Raw genomic sequence first — 21,105 nt, forward strand, 5'->3', positions numbered from 1 at the left:
TACCCTCTCTACAGTGATACCCTCTCTACTGTGTTATGCTCTGTACAGATATACCCTCTCTACTGTGTTATGCTCTGTACAGATATACCCTCTCTACAGTGATACCCTCTCTACTATGTTATGCTCTGTACAGATATACCCTCTCTACAGTGATACCCTCTCTACTGTGTTATGCTCTGTACAGATATACCCTATCTACAGTGAAACCCTCTCTACTGTGTTATGTTCTGTACAGATATACCCTCTCTACAGTGATACCCTCTCTACAGTGATACCCTCTCTACAGTGTTACCCTCTCTACATTAAAACCCTCTCTAGTGATACCCTCTCTACAGTGATAACCTCTCTAATGATACACCATCTACAGTGAAACCTCTACTGATACCCTCTCTACAGTGATACATTCTCTACAGTGAAACCCTCTCTACAGTGAAACCCCCATCTCTCCATTCCCCGAATGCCTCCCTACCTCTGTCCCCAATCTCTCCATTCCCCCAATGCCTCCCTCCCTCTATCCCCCATCTCTCCATTCCCCCAATACCTCCGGACCTCTATCCCCCATCTCTCCATTCCCCCAATGCCTCTCTCCCTCTATCTCACCTCTCTCCATTCCCCAATGCCTCCCTCCCTCTATCCCCCATCTCTCCATTCCCCCAATACCTCCCTCCCTCTATCCCCCATCTCCCCCAATGCCTCCATCCCTCTATCCCCCATCCCTCCATTCCCCCAATGCCTCCCTCCCTCTATCCCCCATCTCCCCCAATACCTCCGGACCTCTATCCCCCATCTCTCCATTCCCCCAATGCCTCCCTCCCTCTATCCCCCATCTCTCCATTCCCCCAAATCCTCTGTCCCTCTATCCCCCATCTCTCCATTCCCCCAATGCCTCCCTACCTCTATCCCCCATCTCTCCATTCCCCCAATACCTCCCTACCTCTATCCCCCATCTCTCCATTCCCCCAATACCTCCCTCCCTCTTTCCCCCCATCCCTCCATTCCCCCAATGCCTCCCTCCCTCTATCCCCCATCTCTCCATTCCCCCAATGCCTCCCTCCCTCTATCCCCCATCTCTCCATTCCCCCAATGCCTCCCTCCCTCTATCCCCCATCTCTCCATTCCCCCAATACCTCCCTCCCTCTTTCCCCCATCTCTCCATTCCCCCAATGCCTCCCTACCTCTATCCCCCATCTCTCCATTCCCCCAATGCCTCCCTCTATCCCCCATCTCTCCATTCCCCCAATGCCTCCCTCTCTCTATCCCCCATCTCTCCATTCCCCCAATGCCTCCCTCCCTCTATCCCCCATCTCTCCATTCCCCCAATGCCTCCCTACCTCTATCCCCCATCTCTCCATTCCCCCAATGCCTCCCTCCCTCTATCCCCCATCTCTCCATTCCCCCAATGCCTCCCTCCCTCTATCCCCCATCTCTCCATTCCCCCAATGCCTCCCTACCTCTATCCCCCATCTCTCCATTCCCCCAATGCTTCCCGACATCTATCCCCCCATCTCTCCATTCCCCCAATGCCTCCCGACCTCTATCCCCCATCTCTCCATTCCCCCAATGCCTCCCGACCTCTATCCCCCATCTCTCCATTCCCCCAATACCTCCCTCCCTCTTTCCCCCATCTCTCCATTCCCCCAATGCCTCCCTAACTCTATCCCCCATCTCTCCATTCCCCCAATGCCTCCCTCCCTCTATCCCCCATCTCTCCATTCCCCTAATGCCTCCCTCCCTCTATCCCCCATCTCTCCATTCCCCCAATACCTCCCTCCCTCTTTCCCCCATCTCTCCATTCCCCCAATGCCTCCCCCTCGATCCCCCATCTCTCCATTCCCCCAATGCCTCCCTCCCTCTATCCCCCATCCTTCCATTCCCCAATACCTCCCTCCCTCTATCCCCCATCTCTCCATTCCTCCAATACCTCCCTCCCTCTTTCCCCCATCTCTCCATTCCCCCAATGCCTCCCTACCTCTATCCCCCATCTCTCCATTCCCCCAATGCCTCCCTCTATCCCCCATCTCTCCATTCCCCCAATGCCTCCCTCTATCCCCCATCTCTCCATTCCCCCAATGCCTCCCTCTCTCTATCCCCCATCTCTCCATTCCCCCAATGCCTCCCTCCCTCTATCCCCCATCTCTCCATTGCCCCAATGCCTCCCTACCTCTATCCCCCATCTCTCCATTCCCCCAATACCTCCCTCCCTCTTTCCCCATCTCTCCATTCCCCCAATGCCTCCCGACCTCTATCCCCCATCTCTCCATTCCCCCAATGCCTCCCGACCTCTATCCCCCATCTCTCCATTCCCCCAATGCCTCCCGACCTCTATCCCCCATCTCTCCATTTCCCCAATACCTCCCTCCCTCTATCCCCCATCTCTCCATTCCCCCAATACCTCCCTACCTCTATCCCCCATCTCTCCATTCCCCAGTGCCTCCCTCCCTCTATCCCCCATCTCTCCATTCCCCCAATACCTCCCTCCCTCTTTCCCCCATCTCTCCATTCCCCGAATGCCTCCCTACCTCTGTCCCCCATCTCCCCCCAATGCCTCCATCCCTCCATTCCCCCATTACCTCCATCCGTGCTCTCTGTGAACTCACTTAGATGGTGTCCACTTCCCTCTGGGCCCGCTCGGCTTTTTAATGTGAGCCTAAATGCAGTTGAAGTCGGAAGTTTACATACACTTAAATTGGAGTCATTAAAACTCATTTTTCAACCACTCCACAAATGTCTTGTTAACAAACTATAGTTTTGGCAAGTCGGTTAGGACATCTACATTGGGAATGACACAAGTCATTTTCCCAACATTTGTTTACAGACAGATTATTTCACTTATAATTCACTGTATCACAATTCCAGTAGTAAATACACTAAGTTGACTTTGCCTTTAAACAGCTTGGAAAATTCCAGAAAATGGTGCCATGGCTTTAGAAGCCTCTGATAGTGTATTTGACATCATTTGAATCAATTGGAGGTGTACCTGTGGACGTATTTCAAGGCCTACCTTCAAACTCAGTGCCTATTTACTTGACATCATGGGAAAATCAAAAGAAATCAGCCAAGACCTCCGAAAAAAAAGTCTGGTTCATCCATGGGAGCAATTTCCAAACGCCTGAATGTACCATGCACAGTGGGGCAAAAAAGCATTTAGTCAGCCACCAATTGTGCAAGTTCTCCCACTTAAAAAGATGAGAGAGGCCTGTAATTTTCATAGGTACACTTCAACTATGACAGACAAAATTAGAAGAAAAAAAATCCAGAAAATCACATTTTTGAATTTATTTGCAAATGATGGTGCGAAAACGTACTTTGGTGCAAATCAATCCCAGAACAACAGCAAAGGACCTTGTGAAGATGCTGGAAGAAACAGGTACAAAAGTATCTATATCCACAAATGAGTCATAGATTGACATAACCTGAAAGGCCGCTCATCAAGGAAAAACCCACTAGACAAAAGCCAGACTACGGTTTGCAACTGCACATGGGGACAAATATATTTTTGGAGAAATGTCCTCTGGTCTGATGAAACAAAAATAGAACTGTTTGGCCATAATGATCATCGTTATGTTTGGAGGAAATCCTATAGAACATTTGTGGGCAGAACTGAATAAGCATGTGCGAGCAAGTAGGCCTACAAACCTGACTCAGTTATACCAGCTCTGTCAGGAGGAATGAGCCAAAATTCACCCAATTTATTGTGTGAAGCTTGTGGAAGGCTACCCGAGACGTTTGACCCAAGTTAAACTATTTAAAGGCATTGCTATCAAATACTAATTGAGTGTATGTAAACTTCTGACCCACTGGGAATGCGATGGAAGAAATAAAAGCTGAAATAAATCATTCTCTCTACTATTAATCTGACATTTCACATTCTTAAAATAAAGTGGGGATCCTAACTGACCTAAGACAGGGAATATTTACTATGATTAAATGTCAGGAATTGTGAAAAACTGAGTTGAAATGTATTTGGCTAAGGTGTATGTAAACCTCCGACTTCAACTGTATACCCTGCTGCATTGTACTCCTGGGCCTAATGTGTGTGCGTTTTTGTTTTGTTTGTGTGGTGTATGGAGATCAGGGTTACTCCTGATCTCATCTCACCACACGCTCTTAATTCACTGGTCTGGTTTCTATTTAAACAATGGAAGAGAACAGGAGAAAACGCTGACACTAATATTTCGGGCTTTCAGTTATGAGAGAGAGAGAGAGAGACGTGAGCAGGGTAGATTGTTATGGCGCCTGTATACTATTAATGCTTCAGTCAATACTGGCATTAACCCTGTAATCTATCTGTAACGTAAATGCTGATCGATGGAATAGGTCATAGAAAGGTAGACTGTTCTATATGATGTTTACTAGAAATACTGATTAGAAGAGACGTTTGTGAGGAGAGGGTTAACCCGGCTGAACATAGCAGCAGCTATACCAATCAATATGGTTTATGGAGCCTGGCCAGGTATATGATGTAATTGCCCTGTATCGACTCTAGCCCATATACAGCATAGTGTTTGTTATAGCGCCACCGTCATCGTAACAGTAACAGTAACATGTTTGCCAGTGGTGAGGAAAACCAACAAGCTAAATGAACCCAGCTCAGCCCAGCGAGCGCACCACTGGACTGGGTGATAGTGATTCATGATATTAATCAGGTGGTATTTCTGGCAACGCAGTCACTACTGCACTGACATTTAGGCCTCAGCCAGTTTGCTTAAGGGGCTAGGGAGGGGAGGGGAGGGGAGCAGGGAGGGAGGGAAGGAGAGAGGGAGAGGAGGGGAGGAGAGCAGGGGAGGGGAGAGGCGGACGAGGGGAGCGGAGGAGAGGAGAGGGGAGGAGATGGGGAGGGTTTCTGTGGCTGACTCTAGGCCTATATATGTTTGAAACGGGAATGTGGATATGAGAAGTGACAAGGGAAAGACATGACACAATGGCCTGCAGGTAAATTACTTCATTAGCGAAGTGACATTTTAATTGAGCATCTAGAAAGGTTGAAAGTGTACTTGGAGAGGGGAGGGAGAAGTCTCAATTCAATTATGATCCGGTTTTGATTGACACAGCAGGTACAGACAGTAATACTAATGATTTTGATACCTCTCCTGCGGTAGTTACTCAAGCTGGTTTGTGTGTGACCTGTTTGGATTTGGACGCCATTTTAAAAACTGCACTCTGTCCTTTGTTTGCAGGTTCTAGAACCTTCTAAAAGAGCACCATCACGTGATTCCTCCCTCCCGCTCCCTCTCTCCAGTCAGACAGACAGAGAGGCCTACTCAGGTTTCAGGAGTGTTTACGATGGGAAGTGATACATATCGAACATAGTCGTGTTGCCTCTTATGAGGGCTTACATCATACAACAGGAAACAGATTTAAAAAGCCATCATATATATATACACACACACACACACACACACACACACACACACACACACACACACACACAAACAGACAGACAGACAGACAGACAGACAGACAGACAGACAGACAGACAGACAGACAGACAGACAGACAGACAGACAGACAGACAGACAGACAGACAGACAGACAGACAGACAGACAGACAGACAGACAGACAGACAGACAGACAGAGAACACACACAGAACATTTTTAGATTCTGCTGATGGCAGAATTGTTCCGGCTGACACTGATGATGAATTAGATGTGTTATCCAGGCAGAGAGGAGCTCAGGTTTTCTCCCAGCTGGTTTGAGAGAGACAGAGAGAGAGATTGGGAATGTTTGTGTGATTGCACATGCTCATGTGTTTTAGAGAGAGAGAGAGAGGATGCGAAATAAATACTATTATCCACCCTCCCTCCATTCCACCTGAAGTAAAGAAATACAATAGGAGTCTGCTACATTTCAAGAGGGACGTCCAGGAGGGACGTATGAGGTGATAGAGGAAGTGAATCTAGCTGTAGCTCAGTGTTCAGCTGTCCTATCCTGTCCTGGGTGAATTGATGGAAACTGTAGGTGTGTGTGTGTGTGTGTGTGTGTGTGTGTGTGTGTGTGTGTGTGTGTGTGTGTGTGTGTGTCTGTGTGTGTGTGTGGAGTTGAAGTAAGGATGTGGCACTGGATGGTTCAGGGGCGAGGAGGTGGCAGTGTGGCACGGCCATGGCTCCTTACTCCTGGTGTGTGGGCGATGAATTTCACCCCAGGGTGACACACTCCCCCGGGGCACCGGCCTTGAGGAGCTCTCCCTCTCCCCCAAGGATGTGATGATGTGGCCACATCCATCAGCCAGGGCCCCGGGAGCCAGGATGGAGCCATCAGCACACACCTCACACCCAGGTGTCACGCTCCTTTCACCCAGAGACGTGGGCTCACAGGCTGGCTAGGGCTGGGACACACAGGTCAGATAGCCCGGCCTCTCATTCACATGGTAGAGCAGAACAGACTAACTAGGCCTTTCATTCACACAGACCAGAGCAGAGAACACTGACTGAGTGCTGAGCACTTGCAGTGGGCCATCACACAGGACCATCAAACCATGGAGGCTTTCAGACGAGCTCCATTGCCTCTCACAGTGGTGCTGCTACAGCCCATCAGTTATTATCAGGCTCCCTGGGAGGATAAACCACATCGCAGATCACATCTATTCTATTGTGTGATATTGCACCATTGGTCTCCATCAGATGGAATAGGATTGATTAGTCAGGCCTTATTTGGGCTGTTCCCTTCTCTCCACCCCCTCTAGCCCGTGTCTGTGTGGCTGTCTGGGTAACAATGGTAACACCTGAGCCCTGGCAGAGATCTGCTGGGTGGGTCACTGATAGGGTCACGTGGGCACTGTGCTTAGAAGAGCCATGGGAGAGCATGCCAAATGGCACCTTATGGGCCCTGGTCAGAAGTTGTACACTATGTAGGGAATAGGGTGCCATTTGGGACACAACCGTATGCTTTTATGGAATCTAATCCAGTGTGTGGCGTGGATCAGGCAGATAACGCCCGGGCAGCCTCAGCTGAGTGCCTATCCTATCTCTCCTATCTACCTTATCGCCACAACAGTTGAACAGGGTGAGAATGGATTAGTGCGGAATTAGATTGGAGGCTAGATACTGTAGGCCAGCTGCAGGACAGATTACAGTGGTGCGGTGGGGATCCTGCTATGCTCTGCTCTGTTCTCTCAGTCAGCTCTCTCACTGGGAGCTGCTGGCTCTATACACCCAGCTGAGTCATCTAACCCATAGTCTCCTCAACAGAATGTACTGGGAGATTCTCCTCAAGCCTGGAGATTCTTCTCTCTGTCAGCTAGCTCTCTCACTAGGTGCTGGCCCTACATGTAGTATACTGATGGATTGTTTATGCTTCTAACTAATTGATATAATCTCCTCAACAGATTACTGTTGGGAAATTCTCCTGTAGAAGTGTTGGAGTATGGGATGCAGTCTTGGTTGTGGTAATATCAATAGATTTATAGTATTGGAGTGCAGCACATTCACCGCCAGTCACCCTCAGTATGCCTGTTAGTGTTGGCACAGATATACCATAGGAAATGTATTACGTCTCGTTCACACCAACACCTCATTGACGGCTGGAGATGGAAAATAGTTTTACATCCAAATGTGACAGAAATGTGTTTAAGCACTGTATCTGCATAGTTTACTGCTGGTTAAATGAAAAGGTCTTTAAAGCTGCAATATGTCACTTTTTGGGAGACCCGACCAAATTCACATAAATGTGAGTTATTATCTGTCAATCTCATTGAAAGCAAGTCTAAGAAGCGATAGGTATGTTCTATCTGTGCCATTTCTATGCTTCCCGTTCATAGTTTTGCATCTTTTACTTTCGGTTCTGTACACAGCTGCATCATTAAGACAAGGAGAATCGTACGTGTTCGGGCTGGAGGAGGTTCTTGAATGTCATAGATAAGCAGCATCTCATCACAAATTGGATGCATCAGACTACTAGACCAACGAGACCAACTTTACTGCCAATTGTTTCGCTGCTAAACATATTTCCATGTTCAAATCCAGAAGTTAAATGAGTCCCTTTCAATGTGCTACATATCTCCTTGCTAAGTGCTACATTTCTCCTTGCTAAGTGCTACATATCCCCTTGCTAAGTGCTAAATGACTCCTTGCTTAGTGCTACATGTCTCCTTGCTAAGTGCTACATATATCCTTGCTAAGTGCCACATATCTCCTTGCTAAGTGCTACATATCTCCTTGCTAAGTGCTACATATCTCCTTGCTAAGTGCGACATATCTCCTTGCTAAGTGCTACATATGTCCTTGCTAAGTGCTACATATCTCCTTGCTAAGTGCTACATATCTCCTTGCTGAGTGCTACATATCTCCTTGCTGAGTGCCACATATCTCCTTGCTAAGTGATACATATCTCCTTGCTAAGTGCTACATATCTCCTTGCTAAGTGCTATATATCTCCTTGCTAAGTGCTACATATCTCCTTGCTAAGTGCTACATATCTCCTTCCTAAGTGCTACATATCTCCTTGCTAAGTGCTACATATCTCCTTGCTGAGTGCTACATATCTCCTTGCTAAGTGCTACATATCTCCTTGCTGAGTGCCACATATCTCCTTGCTAAGTGCTACATATCTCCTTGCTAAGTGCTACATATCTCCTTGCTAAGTGCTATATATCTCCTTGCTAAGTGCTACATATCTCCTTGCTAAGTGCTACATATCTCCTTCCTAAGTGCTACATATCTCCTTGCTAAGTGCTACATATCTCCTTCCTAAGTGCTACATATCTCTTTGCTAAGTGCTACATATCTCCTTGCTAAGTGCTACATATCTCCTTGCTGAGTGCTACATATCACCTTGCTGAGTGCTACATATCACATTGCTGAGTGCTACATATCACCTTGCTGAGTGCTACATATCTCCTTGCTAAGTGCTACATATCTCCTTGCTGAGTGCTACATATCACCTTGCTGAGTGCTACATATCTCCTTGCTAAGTGCTACATATCTCCTTCCTAAGTGCTACATATCTCCTTGCTGAGTGCTACATATCTCCTTGCTGAGTGCTACATATCTCCTTGCTGAGTGCTACATATCTCCTTGCTAAGTGCTACATATCTCCTTGCTAAGTGCTACATATCACCTTGCTGAGTGCTACATATCTCCTTGCTGAGTGCTACATATCTCCTTGCTAAGTGCTACATATCTCCTTGCTAAGTGCTACATATCTCCTTGCTAAGTGCTACACGTCTAGGAATACATGTTCTTCTAGAAGCCCAATACTGTATGTTCAGAGGAATCTAAACCGTTTGTATATCAAATGCATTTATAATGTGTAATATGTTGTATTTATAGAGTGAACTGAACAATCTGAACGCCCTCCCGTTTCCCCTACACACATTCATGTGACTTTTCCCCTGGATTTATTCAGCTCTGTCCCTAGACAAATTGCTGTGCCCAGTCAGCCACACTCAGTGAGCCAGACCCTGGCAGACTTCCTCCCAACTCGAGAGGGGAAAGCAAAGAGCAGTTTGAATTGGAGTTTGGTCAATCTTCAAAACCTTTTCCAGGGTGCTTACATGCCTGAATCAAAAGAGCCCAGCTGGCAGGGGCCCCTATGGGACCCAGGGCTTCAGAAGCCCCTGCCACAGACCCCCCTCTACCCCCTGCTTTCATGGTCCTGAGCTGGTTCTGCATATGATATAGTGAGTAGAGGACACTGGTAGGGTTTCTCCTCTCCAGCGGGTGAATGGAGAGACTGAACGGTTGCGCTCTCCACAGTCATTGCTCCCGTTCATGCTCTCATTCGTAGCTTTCTAGCTGACCAACGAGACAGTTGAGAGTGCAACCTAAACACTTATTTCTACCCCAGTTTCCCCCTGTAAACTTCTTCTGATAGCGCTCTCGCTGTCATAGTATGTATGCCATTTAGTATGTATGAATGCACCCCAGTCTGTCCAGAAGTCAACTCTAGGTCAGCAAACAAGGTTCATGATTGTGAAACTAAAATGAACCTTAAGCTAGCTAACAGTATGCACGGCCCCATAGCTTTGGTGTGTTCCTATGAACAATGGTCTGCTGAAGGTCTAACCGTTTTCACACATGTACCGTGTTTTTCAATAGTCTCATCCATCTTCGTCTGTGTCCCTGCCTCTGTTCCTCTGGTTCTGCTCTCAGCACTGGGGAGAGAGAGATGGCTTATAGTGGGTTGGTAATGGCTGAGGTGTTGACATGAGGCCAGGGAAAGGGTTGGCTCAGCAGAGGGGAGTTTCTGTAAAGGAGGGAGTGTAATACCCACTGAGGGAGAGGAGTGGGGAGGAGACAGAGGATGGGGAAAGGAGAGGAAAGTAGGGTGGTACATTTAACCGTTAGAAACTCTCTCCCAATAGCCTATAGATAAATAATTGAGGGGTCAAGATGGACTGAGCAGCATGAGTGTATGAGGAAATCATGCTGAAAGAGTAGGTGAGAGGGAAAGGGAGATTGTCAGACCTACAGTGAGGTTAGATGTGGGAGAGAGGAAAGCTTTCTCTTTTTGGATAGAAGTCCACTGGCATCAGCCCTACTCTCTCTCTCCACCTCTCTCTCTCTCTTCACCACTCTCTCCACCTCTCTCTCTCCACCTCACGCTCTATCTCTCTGTAAAGTGCCTCTATCTGAGAATGTCAAGGGAGATGTTCAAGTACTTTACCTCACAAGCTGCGTGCCTGGAATGGTTTTCCCTACTCGTGGAGTGTATCATGGGGGAGTTTAGTACCTCTACAGAACAGCATCCGTCTATCCATACGCCCCCTAAATGTGAAAAACAGCTGTGTGTGTCGGGGTCTTCTGTAGTGGGCTGGGGGACGGGGACAGAGAGCAGAGGGGTGGACTGTCAAAGGTGTGTGTGTGTGTGTGTGTGTGTGTGTGTGTGTGTGTGTGTGTGTGTGTGTGCATGTGTGTATGTGTGTGCTTGTGACTAGGCAGTGACTTTGTTCAGTGCTCCCTGGACAGTGTGTGTTCTGTGATAGTGATATGATTCAGATCAAGTGCAGACATTGTGTGTGGAAGGTCAGAGTTATCTAGTGGTCTCCTGTGGCTGCAGACACACAGCACAACAGAGCCAGCTGTCAGAGAGAGAGCTAGTCCCCTCAGACACACACACACACACACACACACACACGCACATACACACCTACTCTCTCTCGCACACATCCACACAAACACACACACACACACACCTACGCTCGCTCGCTTGCTCACACACACAAACACACACACAAATGCAGACTCTCTTTCTCACACATGCATGGAGATCTGTCTGAGAGGTCAGATCCTGAAGTGGGCTCCCTCTGCTCTCTGCAAACATTACCACCATGAGCCCAACACACACACAAACACTGTCTTTCTCTCTCACACACACACACAGACACACACGGATTAAGATACACAAATACACTCAAAGAAACGCAGGCTCTCTCTCTCTCAAACACACACACACACACACACACACACACACACACTCATCCCGGGTCAACAGCATCATCTCACAGCATGTACTCACGGCATGTCTCCCTCTTGCTTTGTGGATTAACATATTTGCTTTTATGATTTTCTTTCTCCATCTCCCTCTCTGCCGTAAATGTAAATGTCAGTAACCAGATTAAGGATGGGCGGGCGCCTCCCCCACATCCTGCCTGGTGCGTATGGTTTTCACATATGTAGGTCTGCTACGAGGCTTGTGTTTGCGTTACGCTGCTGCTAGGCAGGGTGAGGGTCAGGCCTGACATGGAATGGAACCGCTGGTTTTCACATTCAGCTTCTGTTCAGAAGCTATTCAGTCTTTGAGCTGTGCTCACCCATACGGAACCATACGGCCCGGCTCTATGGACCTGGCTAACCCTGGCTAACCTCTAGGCTTTGAGGCAATGAATCAGGGCTGTAGTTCAACTTCCTTCACCTTTGTTCTATTGTGTTTGGCCCCTATAACCGCCCCCCGCCCTCGCCCCTCCTCCCGGAGGACCTTCTCATGACAGACATGTGACCTTGAGACGACCCCCTTGGGTGGGGCTGGTGGGTGTGGTAGGGGTGAGGGTTTCGTTGTGGGGCCGGGGTGCTCTTTGGGCCTGTCACCCTGGGAATAGATATACGGGGATAGAGAGGAAGGAGGGGCCCAACAGATGATAGAGCCATCAGCTTTCATGTTACCACAGTGACACGTGACATGTGACATCACACAGCTATCTCTCTCTCACGCCACCGCCAGTCGCCAGGATCCCATGGTCCCTCCGGAGATTTACTGTCACTTTTGTTTGGGAAGTGGCAACCTTGGTAGCCTTAGTTTGGGAAGTGGCAATCTTGGTAGCCTTTGTTTGGGAAGTGGCAACCTTGGTAGCCTTTTGTTTGGGAAGTGGCAACCTTGGTAGCCTTTTGTTTGGGAAGTGGCAACCTTGGTAGCCTTTGTTTGGGAAGTGGCAACCTTGGTAGCCTTTGTTTGGGAAGTGGCAACCTTGGTAGCCTTTGTTTGGGAAGTGGCAACCTTGGTAGCCTTTGTTTGGGAAGTGGCAACCTTGGTAGCCTTTGTTTGGGAAGTGGCAACCTTTATTTGAGAAGCGGCAATCTTTATTTGGGAAGCGGCAACCTTTATTTGGGAAGCGGCAATCTTTATTTGGGAAGCGGCAATCTTTATTTGGGAAGTGGCAACCTTTATTTGGGAAGCGGCAATCTTTATTTGGGAAGTGGCAACCTTTATTTGGGAAGCGGCAACCTTTATTTGGGAAGCGGCAATCTTTATTTGGGAAGCGGCAACCTTTATTTGGGAAGCGGCAACCTTTATTTGGGAAGCGGCAACCTTTATTTGGGAAGTGGCAACCTTTATTTGGGAAGACACAAGACATTAGAGCGTTTTTACACTGTGGCGATGTGTTTTGAATCAGGTTCATATATGTGCTAATGACCTACACCAATGTCAGAAAAAAGACAAAATCCTAGCATGTGGCTTTAACATTGAGATCCCTAATGTCATGTTTGAGACAATATATCTAGATATCTAATATATCTGAAGCCATTTGAAATGCTATACTGCCGTCATATTTACTTTTTCATACAACACAGTAACATCTAACCTCAGTGTGTCTCTGTCTCGTGTGTTTAATACAGGAATGTTAACCCTTTGTGTGTCTCTCTGTCTGGTCAGATCCGTGTGGACGGTCCTCCTCACGGTGGGGTGCAGTATGAGACGAAGCTGGTCATCAAGGACGGCAGCCCCATCCTCAGAGACATGGCCTTCTCTCTGGACCACAACTACCTCTACGTCATGTCAGAGAAACAGGTGAGTAAAGCCACACACACACATTGACGCACACACAGACACACACACACACACACACACACACACACAATGCTGCTGTTCGGTAGAAGACAGGTCACAGGGGTACATTGTGACTGCACGTACAGCTGATATCAAGCAGCATTGATAATGACATGGCAAAGTGGCACCCAAAGTGTGTGTGTGTGTGTTTGCACGCTCTGATAGCCACCCCACCCCCCCCACCCCTTTGTGTGACACTATAAGTAACCAGGGTGGCACGCAAGCGGTGTGTGTGTGTGTGTGGGGGGGGGGTGTGACAGTATCTGGTAATGTAGGAAGGAGAGGGTATTAGGGATGAGGGTAGGGAGGGAGGGAGGGGACATGGAGGAGACATGGAGGAGACAGAGAGGAGACATGGAGGAGACAGAGAGGAGACATGGAGGGGACAGAGAGGAGACAGAGAGGAGACATGGAGGACACATGGAGGAGACTTGGAGGAGACATGGAGGGGACAGAGAGAAGACAGAGAGGAGACATGTAGGAGACATGGAGGGGACAGAGAGGAGACATGGAGGAGACATGGAGGGGACAGAGAGGAGACATGGAGGAGACATGGAGGAGACATGGAGGGGACAGAGAGGAGACATGGAGGGGACAGAGAGGAGACAGAGAGGAGACATGGAGGAGACAGAGAGGAGACATGTAGGAGACATGGAGGGGACAGAGAGGAGACAGAGAGGAGACAGAGAGGAGACATGGAGGAGACAGAGAGGAGACATGGAGGAGACATGGAGGAGACAGAGAGGAGACATAGAGGAGACAGAGGAGACAGAGGAGACATGGAGGAGACAGAGAGGAGACATGGAGGAGACAGGGAGGAGACAGGGAGGAGACATGGAGGAGACAGAGAGGAGACAGAGAGGAGACAGAGAGGAGACATGGAGGAGACATGGAGGAGACATGGAGGAGACAGAGAGGAGACAGAGAGGAGACATGGAGGAGACAGAGCGTAGAGAACTGGCTGGCTGCGTGGTCTGAAGAAAGAGTGAGTGATGAGGGGAAGAGGGACAGCTGGAGGAGTGAGGAGGAGGAGACAAAGTGCAAGGTCACGCCATCACCACACTTCTAATGAAGTGACAAAGCGTGGCCACCACAGCACAGCAGCAGCTGATAGCAGATAGCCATCAATAGGGCCTCATATTAAACAGGCTCAGAGGAGAAGAGAGCAGAGCCTCAAAGACATCCGGCTACACAGCATTACCCTGTCATACAGAGGTGACAGATGACTGTCTCTCCTCTCCTCCTACCTTTTAAAGAGAAACCAACTGGCCTCCACTGGGCCCGAGGAGGGACTGAGGCAGGTCACACAAGGAAGGAGACTGGCTCTGTATATGGCAAGGCTGGAATACCCTGGTAGCTAGCTTCTGGCTACTCTATCTAGACGACCTGCCATCACCAACAGCCCCTGTAGTCTCTTCTAGTCACATGATCAGGAAAGCAAAGGAATGGGCATCCCTGATTGGGTTGATTCCTGCACATGCCCAGTGTACGTTGCTAGGCTGCTGATTGGTGTTGATGTATTTTAGAGTGTCTTCCATTTGTGCTTTGGTCTCGGTGCAGGCTTTGATTTGTCGTCCTTCACTCAGTCATGTGTGAATAAGAGTAGTGACGTGTCCATTGTTGTTGATGTCACTCGTATTTTGGCAGTGGGTCGCCTGTCTCTCTCTCTCTCTCCAGGTGCTAGTGGGGGCGTAGAGAATGTGGATGAGGACGTCACACCGCCACTGACTTGTTGCCGTGCTTGTTGCCGTGCATGTTCAACGGGGCTGCTTCTCTGCTCCACAGTCACACTTCACAGAGTAACAGGATTAGGATTCAGCCCAAGTCAGACACGCTCTATACTACACACCCACAGCGTCTCCCTCTCTTTCCGTCTTTCTTTCTTTCTCTCTCTCTCTCTCTCTCTCTCTCTCTCGCTCTCGCTCTCTCTCTCTCGCTCTCTCTCTCTTGCTCTCTCTCTCTTGCTCTCTCTTCTCTCTCTCTCTCTCTCTCTCTCTCTCTCGCTCTCTCTCTTGCTCTCTCTCTCTCTCTCTCTCTCTCTCTCTCTCTCTCTCTCTCTCTCTGTCCTTCGCTACCCCCCCTTTCTATTTCTCCTGTAACACTCAGCGAATACTGCCATCCGGCCTTACCCTGGCCTACTTCATAGGGACATGGCTGTGGGTTGAGCGTACCGTCATGCCAAGGTTCTGATTGCGTCCCTATAGTGTGATAATCTGCCGTGTGACTTGTCTATGTGACACCCGGTCTTTTCACACGCGGAAGGAGAACATTTCTTAGCACAGGGTAGTCCAGCAACAATATCAGTACTTCGTAATGGTACAGCATCTCCTATCGCCGCTACTACAGCATATAGCCTGAGGAAACCTGGGATGGTCGTCATCAGACCGGGCCGCTACCACAACATCCCTCGACTGATAGTGAATAACATTGTACATTGTATACCGCCAGTCACTTGACAATGACTCATAGCCTTTAAGAGCATGTAACACTGACACCCCAACCATTATTCCACTGTGTCCACTGTCCACATGATGCCGTGATCACAGCTCCTCAGCATCATGGGTTGCTTCTGATAGAGACGACACCCTGTTCCATCGTCGAGGCGTTGGAAGCGAAACACATGATTTAAGTAGATGATAAACAAAAGGGGGAGGGGGGGGGGGGGGTGATAGCAAATTGAAGAGTGGAGAGGGGACAGATTTGGCTCCAGTTGTTGCTTCCTACTCGGAATAACAATGAGACTGTGTGTGTGTGTGTGTCTGGCGCAGGGATGAAGAGGCTGGCAGAGAGGGAGAGACAAAGAGTGTGTGTGTGTGTGTTGGGCTCATGGTGGTAATGTTTGCAGAGAGCAGAGGGAGCCCACTCCAGGATCTGGCCTCTCAGACAGATCTCCATCACACCCCTCTGTGTGTGTTGTGTCAGGGGTGAGAAGGATGTGGGAGGTGTGGAGCGCACACACAGACACACACACACCTTCTCTGATCTTATTTGCATTGATTCTCTGATACTGTTCTGGCTCTGGCTTTCACACACACACTCACGCAAATGCTATAATTACACACACTTGTGAACAATGCTCTCTACATTCAATATTCAAATGAATGTCTCCAAAATTCTTTGTGCCTCTACATCCAGCCTCTCTCTCACTATACAGTATAGATTACATCTAGTGCATATGCATAGACCCTGTTCATTTACTCTGTTAAGAAGTATTCAGAAGACATTGTCTAGCACTTACAAAGGACTCTCAATCTCTCTCGCTCGCTCGCTCGCACACACACACACACACACACCCTCGCTCACGCACATTTCTCAAATGTCTCTTTTTTATTCGATCGATTCAAATTGTAGTGCCATCTCAAACTAGCTTTTGTTTTTCCAGCTTTAATGACAATACCATCCACCATAGTAATGATCCAGTCAGATTGGTCCAATGTGAGGCAGTGTGCTGGAACTGATGAAAGAGCTGGCTGAATGGCTGCCTTTCTTCAGGAGTGTGTGTGTGTGTGTGTGTGTGTGTGTGTGTGTGTGTGTGTCTGTGTGTCTGTGTGTCTGTGTGTCTGTGTGTCTGTGTGTCTGTGTGTCTGTGTGTCTGTGTGTCTGTGTGTCTGTGTCTGTGTCTGTGCGTGTGCGTGTGCGTCTGCGTCTGCGTGTCTGAGTGAGCGTGCCTTGCCTGTGTGCGTGCAGGGTGCTGGATCATCACTGACAGGACAGACTGGAGACACTCACCACTGTTATTTGATTTGATTCATACATCACGGTGGTCCCTCCGCCGGCCCGGCCGACACCTACTTTTGTCTCGGGAGATATTTATGCCTTTTTTTCTCTAGATTCATCCAGCTTTTGTCTTCACTTGAATGACTCTTTCAAAGTTACACCAATAGAGAGTTGTGTCACATGGGCTCGAGTTGAGATCCCTGACTCAAACAAAGGGACCCTGTATGTCTCCAGTCAGGCCGTCGGTCACGACGATCCTTTAAGGAACGCGTGTGTCTCAGACCACATGTTAGGGGGAGTAGCAGTGCAGTCAGTAAGTCTGTGGCGTGGTGCTAGTTATTTATAGGGTTATAATTCAGTGATGGGTGCGTGTCCCGAATGGCACCCTATTCTGTACATACTTGCCCTGGTCAAAAGTGGTGCACTGTATAGGGAACAGTGTGTCCTTTAGGACTTTTAACCATGGTGATGTGGAGGAGAGCTGAAGGCCAATGCAGCACTGGAAGGAAAAGGTCAGAGTTGTTTTAGCATATTCAGCTGAACAGCCTTCCCTATGGAAGTGTGCGCGTGTGTAAGAGAGGTTGATGAGTTTGTGTTGAAATCATGTGAAATGTCTCGTGATGAAATGCCTCACGTTTCTCTGTGTTTTATATTTGATCAGCAGCACTGCCTTTTCAAACAGAATAACACAGTTGACACGTGTGCACCACTATCAAACACTGCATCATCTGAAGGCCAGAGCCCAATACAAAGGGGCTTGTAACAGCTCTGGGAGCAATAGAGGCTCCTGAAACAGGTATGGAAAGCAGTTAGACCTAGAGATAGAACAATCCCTTTGTTAGACTGATGACGAATGCATCCATTCTAGAGGATTCTAGAGGATCTATGAGATAAGCCTCTCTGTGATTTTATCTCTATGCTGAGGAACACCTGGCGCTGACTCCACATGTAAATCCAGGAGTGTGTTAGTTCTGCCGGCCCCACCCTGCCTCACCTAGCCACTAGTCACTGGCTGGCTACTGTTTGTCTTCTCCTCATGGGAGAACGTGCTCTGCCTCAGAATAAGACTAGCTCTGTTTGCATAGCCACCAGGTGGGGTAACAAAAGTGAGACACACGCACGCACACACACACACACACACACACACACACACACACACACACACACACACACACACACACACACACACTGCCAGTCGCACACTGAGCTGCACAGGGCCGCTTACAGGGTATTTGTTCTCTTTGTTGTGGGTTTTATCGATGTGATGCAGTGGAGAGAGAGGCATGAATTGGGACAATCACCTGGCCATCAAGAATTCTCTTTTGTAAGGTGGATTATTTATGTTTTGATTAGGCCCTTTCATGGCCATTGTGATGGGCCCAATATCATCATCACACACTGTTGAGTGGAAACACTGGATGGATTGTTGTCGTTGTGGCAGACTGCCGCTGGCTGGGAGGTGTGTTAGTGTGTGTATGCGTGCGTGCATGCGTGTGTGTGTGTGTGTGTGTGTGTGTGTGTGTGCCTAGTCGTGTGTGTGTGTGTGTGCGTTGTGCTGTGGTCAACCGGCCGGTGTTGTCAGCAATAAATGATTCATGTGGAATAATCCAGATCTCACATGTGAGGGCTTTCAGAAGTGATACCTGTGGAGAAACCATTATATTTACCCTGGCTGCTTCTCCAAACACCAATTAGAGCCAAACATCAGTCAGATGCAGCCGCAGCACATGTGGAGGAAAGGGACTAGTCTGTTGTTTTCACACAGTGTTCTGATACACACACACACACACACACACACACACACGCGCGTGCACGCACGCACGCACACACACACACACACACACGACTAGGCACACACACGCACACACACACACACAACTAGGCACACACACGACTAGGCACACACACACGACTAGACACACACACACACACACACACGACTAGGCAAACACACGACTAGGCACACACACGACTAGGCACACACACACACACACACACACACATGACTAGGCACACACACACACACACGACTAGGCACACACACGACTAGGCACACACACACTCACACACACGCACGCACACACACACACACAAACAGTAGAGGAACTAGTCTGTTGTTTTAATGGTATAGTATTCGGTCACAAACGTAGGCTGGAGAATAATTCATGGCCTGTATTCACAAAGCATCTAGTGCTGATCAGCTCCTGCTATGAGACGATTTATGGATCCGGGCCCAGGTGTTGACTTTATGATGTTTTAGGATGTTTGCCAAAGGTACACTTAACACTCACGCTCGTTCCAGTGAAATAGCAGCTTTCTTTTGTCCACCTCTGAATGAAGAGGAGTGTGAGAGTCCCAGTGGTGTGACTAACCCACAGAGACCTAGCTGGCCTGTATAACACACTAGCCTTTAACAGGCTAGATTCTGTCTATCCTCACCCTCCTCTTTACAGCCACATACAGATGTGCTGCTGTCTCTGTCACTCTTGAACAGTCTCTTTAGCAGGGAAATGCCCCCCCCCCCCATCATACCATGTAACATCGGCAACATTACAGCTCAGAGATCATTTGCAAAGAAAATACTCCCACATTTTTTTTTCAAGCTTGGCAATTTCTCCCAAGTGCTCAGCTGTGAAATTTGAAATCCATGCATGATTTCCCTTTTATATTTATTTATTTTTGTAGGATGTTGGGCTCAATGCCCCCCCCAATCCACCCTCTATCCCATATCCCCAAACCCCCCACTCTTCTTTACCTTTGTTTAAGCAGCGTAAAGACATTCGGAGGAAATGGGTTCAGCGGTTATCAAGACGGGAGAAATTGGAAATAGGATTTATTCACACCTTCTGCTGCCAGGCTTAGATTGGGTGACACACCACTGGATCATTAGAATGCCAGACCTTGGTGCATATGACAGTGTGATTTCATGTGTTAATGGGCAAACACCGTCTGGAGAAGAGCTGATATTAGGCTGGTGTGATCCTGCAGAGGCAGGGCTGATGTTGCAGAGCAGAGCCCAATCTAGTCCGTAAAGCAGCACTGTTCCTGGAGAGTCTTTTGTTTCCCAGGTTTACACCATATAGACCACATGCAGATTGGATTGGCTCACAGCCATTAGAGAGGGAGGGGTGCACTTTGTGTGTGTGTGTGCGTGCGTGCGTGCGTGCGTGCGTGCGTGCGTGCGTGCGTGCAGAACTCAGGAACAAAATGGAACAGGAGGATGTGATTAATGAGAACAAAGCAACATTAATATTCTCTTAAGAGCTCTCTCTCCCCCCTCTCAACTCTCTCTCTCTCCTCTCTTTCTCTCTCTCTCTCTCTCTCGTTCTCTCCTCTCTCCCTTGCTCTCTCTCTCTCCACCTCTCCTCTCTCTCCTCCCTCCTCTACTAGACTTGGCCTTTAAAACGAGCCACTCTATTTTAAACTCCTCTTTAGACAGCAGCTCCATGAAGAGGACCTGAGGTCTGGAATGTTAGCTCAGTGTGACTCCTGCATTCTGGAGCATTCAAGAACAGGAACAATGACCTGCACATACAGTAGGGCGATAGGGGAAGTCTGGGAAAAGTTGAACAAATAATGACCAACAAAAGAGGGCAAAGAATAGTGAGTGATGTCAAGATGGCAGCTGGACAAAAGACTGGTGGTTAATGGTCTCTCTGTCTTTCCTTCTCCCTCTATCCCTCCATTCACGTTCTCTTTTCGCTCTACTGGCCCTCTCCTTCCTCTCTCTCACGCTCACTTTCTCTGAGTTTGTAGTCAAGTGCCCCTTCCACACTCTCCTCCAACCCGGTCTTGTCCATCTCCGTCCCGTGACCCTGCTCTGACCTGAAGGCAGCCATGTTAGGAGGCAGCTGTTTTAGCCGCAGAAAGGGAACAAGTAGAGGGTTTTGACCGTTGACCCCGATCTCTCGTGGCTCTCACACATCACTGTCACCCTGCCGGCCCCGTACAAAAACTGCCATTAAATAGGCTCTCACCACAAGAATAGAGGGGTTGAACAATCAGACGGCTGCTTTCAGGATAGAATCAAAGGACCCTGGAATGGAATGGAATGTGTTGAAATCATCAAGCCTCTTTTCAGACTGTCCCAGTGACCTAGCCACATAAGGCTCTTACAGAAAGTATT

General features: G+C 48.5%; 1 protein-coding gene across 1 annotated transcript in view; it reads left to right on the forward strand.

The window, feature by feature from the left end:
- Positions 1-21,105, forward strand: part of LOC115102444 (plexin-A2-like) — a 313,165-nt gene that overhangs the window by 119,420 nt on the left and 172,640 nt on the right. Inside the window, exon 4 of the mRNA XM_029622400.2 lies at positions 13,089-13,223. Coding sequence (XP_029478260.1) covers positions 13,089-13,223 — 135 coding nt within the window. The remainder of the gene's footprint in view (positions 1-13,088; positions 13,224-21,105) is intronic.

This window comes from Oncorhynchus nerka, linkage group LG20 (assembly GCF_034236695.1).
Source record: "Oncorhynchus nerka isolate Pitt River linkage group LG20, Oner_Uvic_2.0, whole genome shotgun sequence".
Classification (NCBI taxonomy): domain Eukaryota; kingdom Metazoa; phylum Chordata; class Actinopteri; order Salmoniformes; family Salmonidae; genus Oncorhynchus; species Oncorhynchus nerka.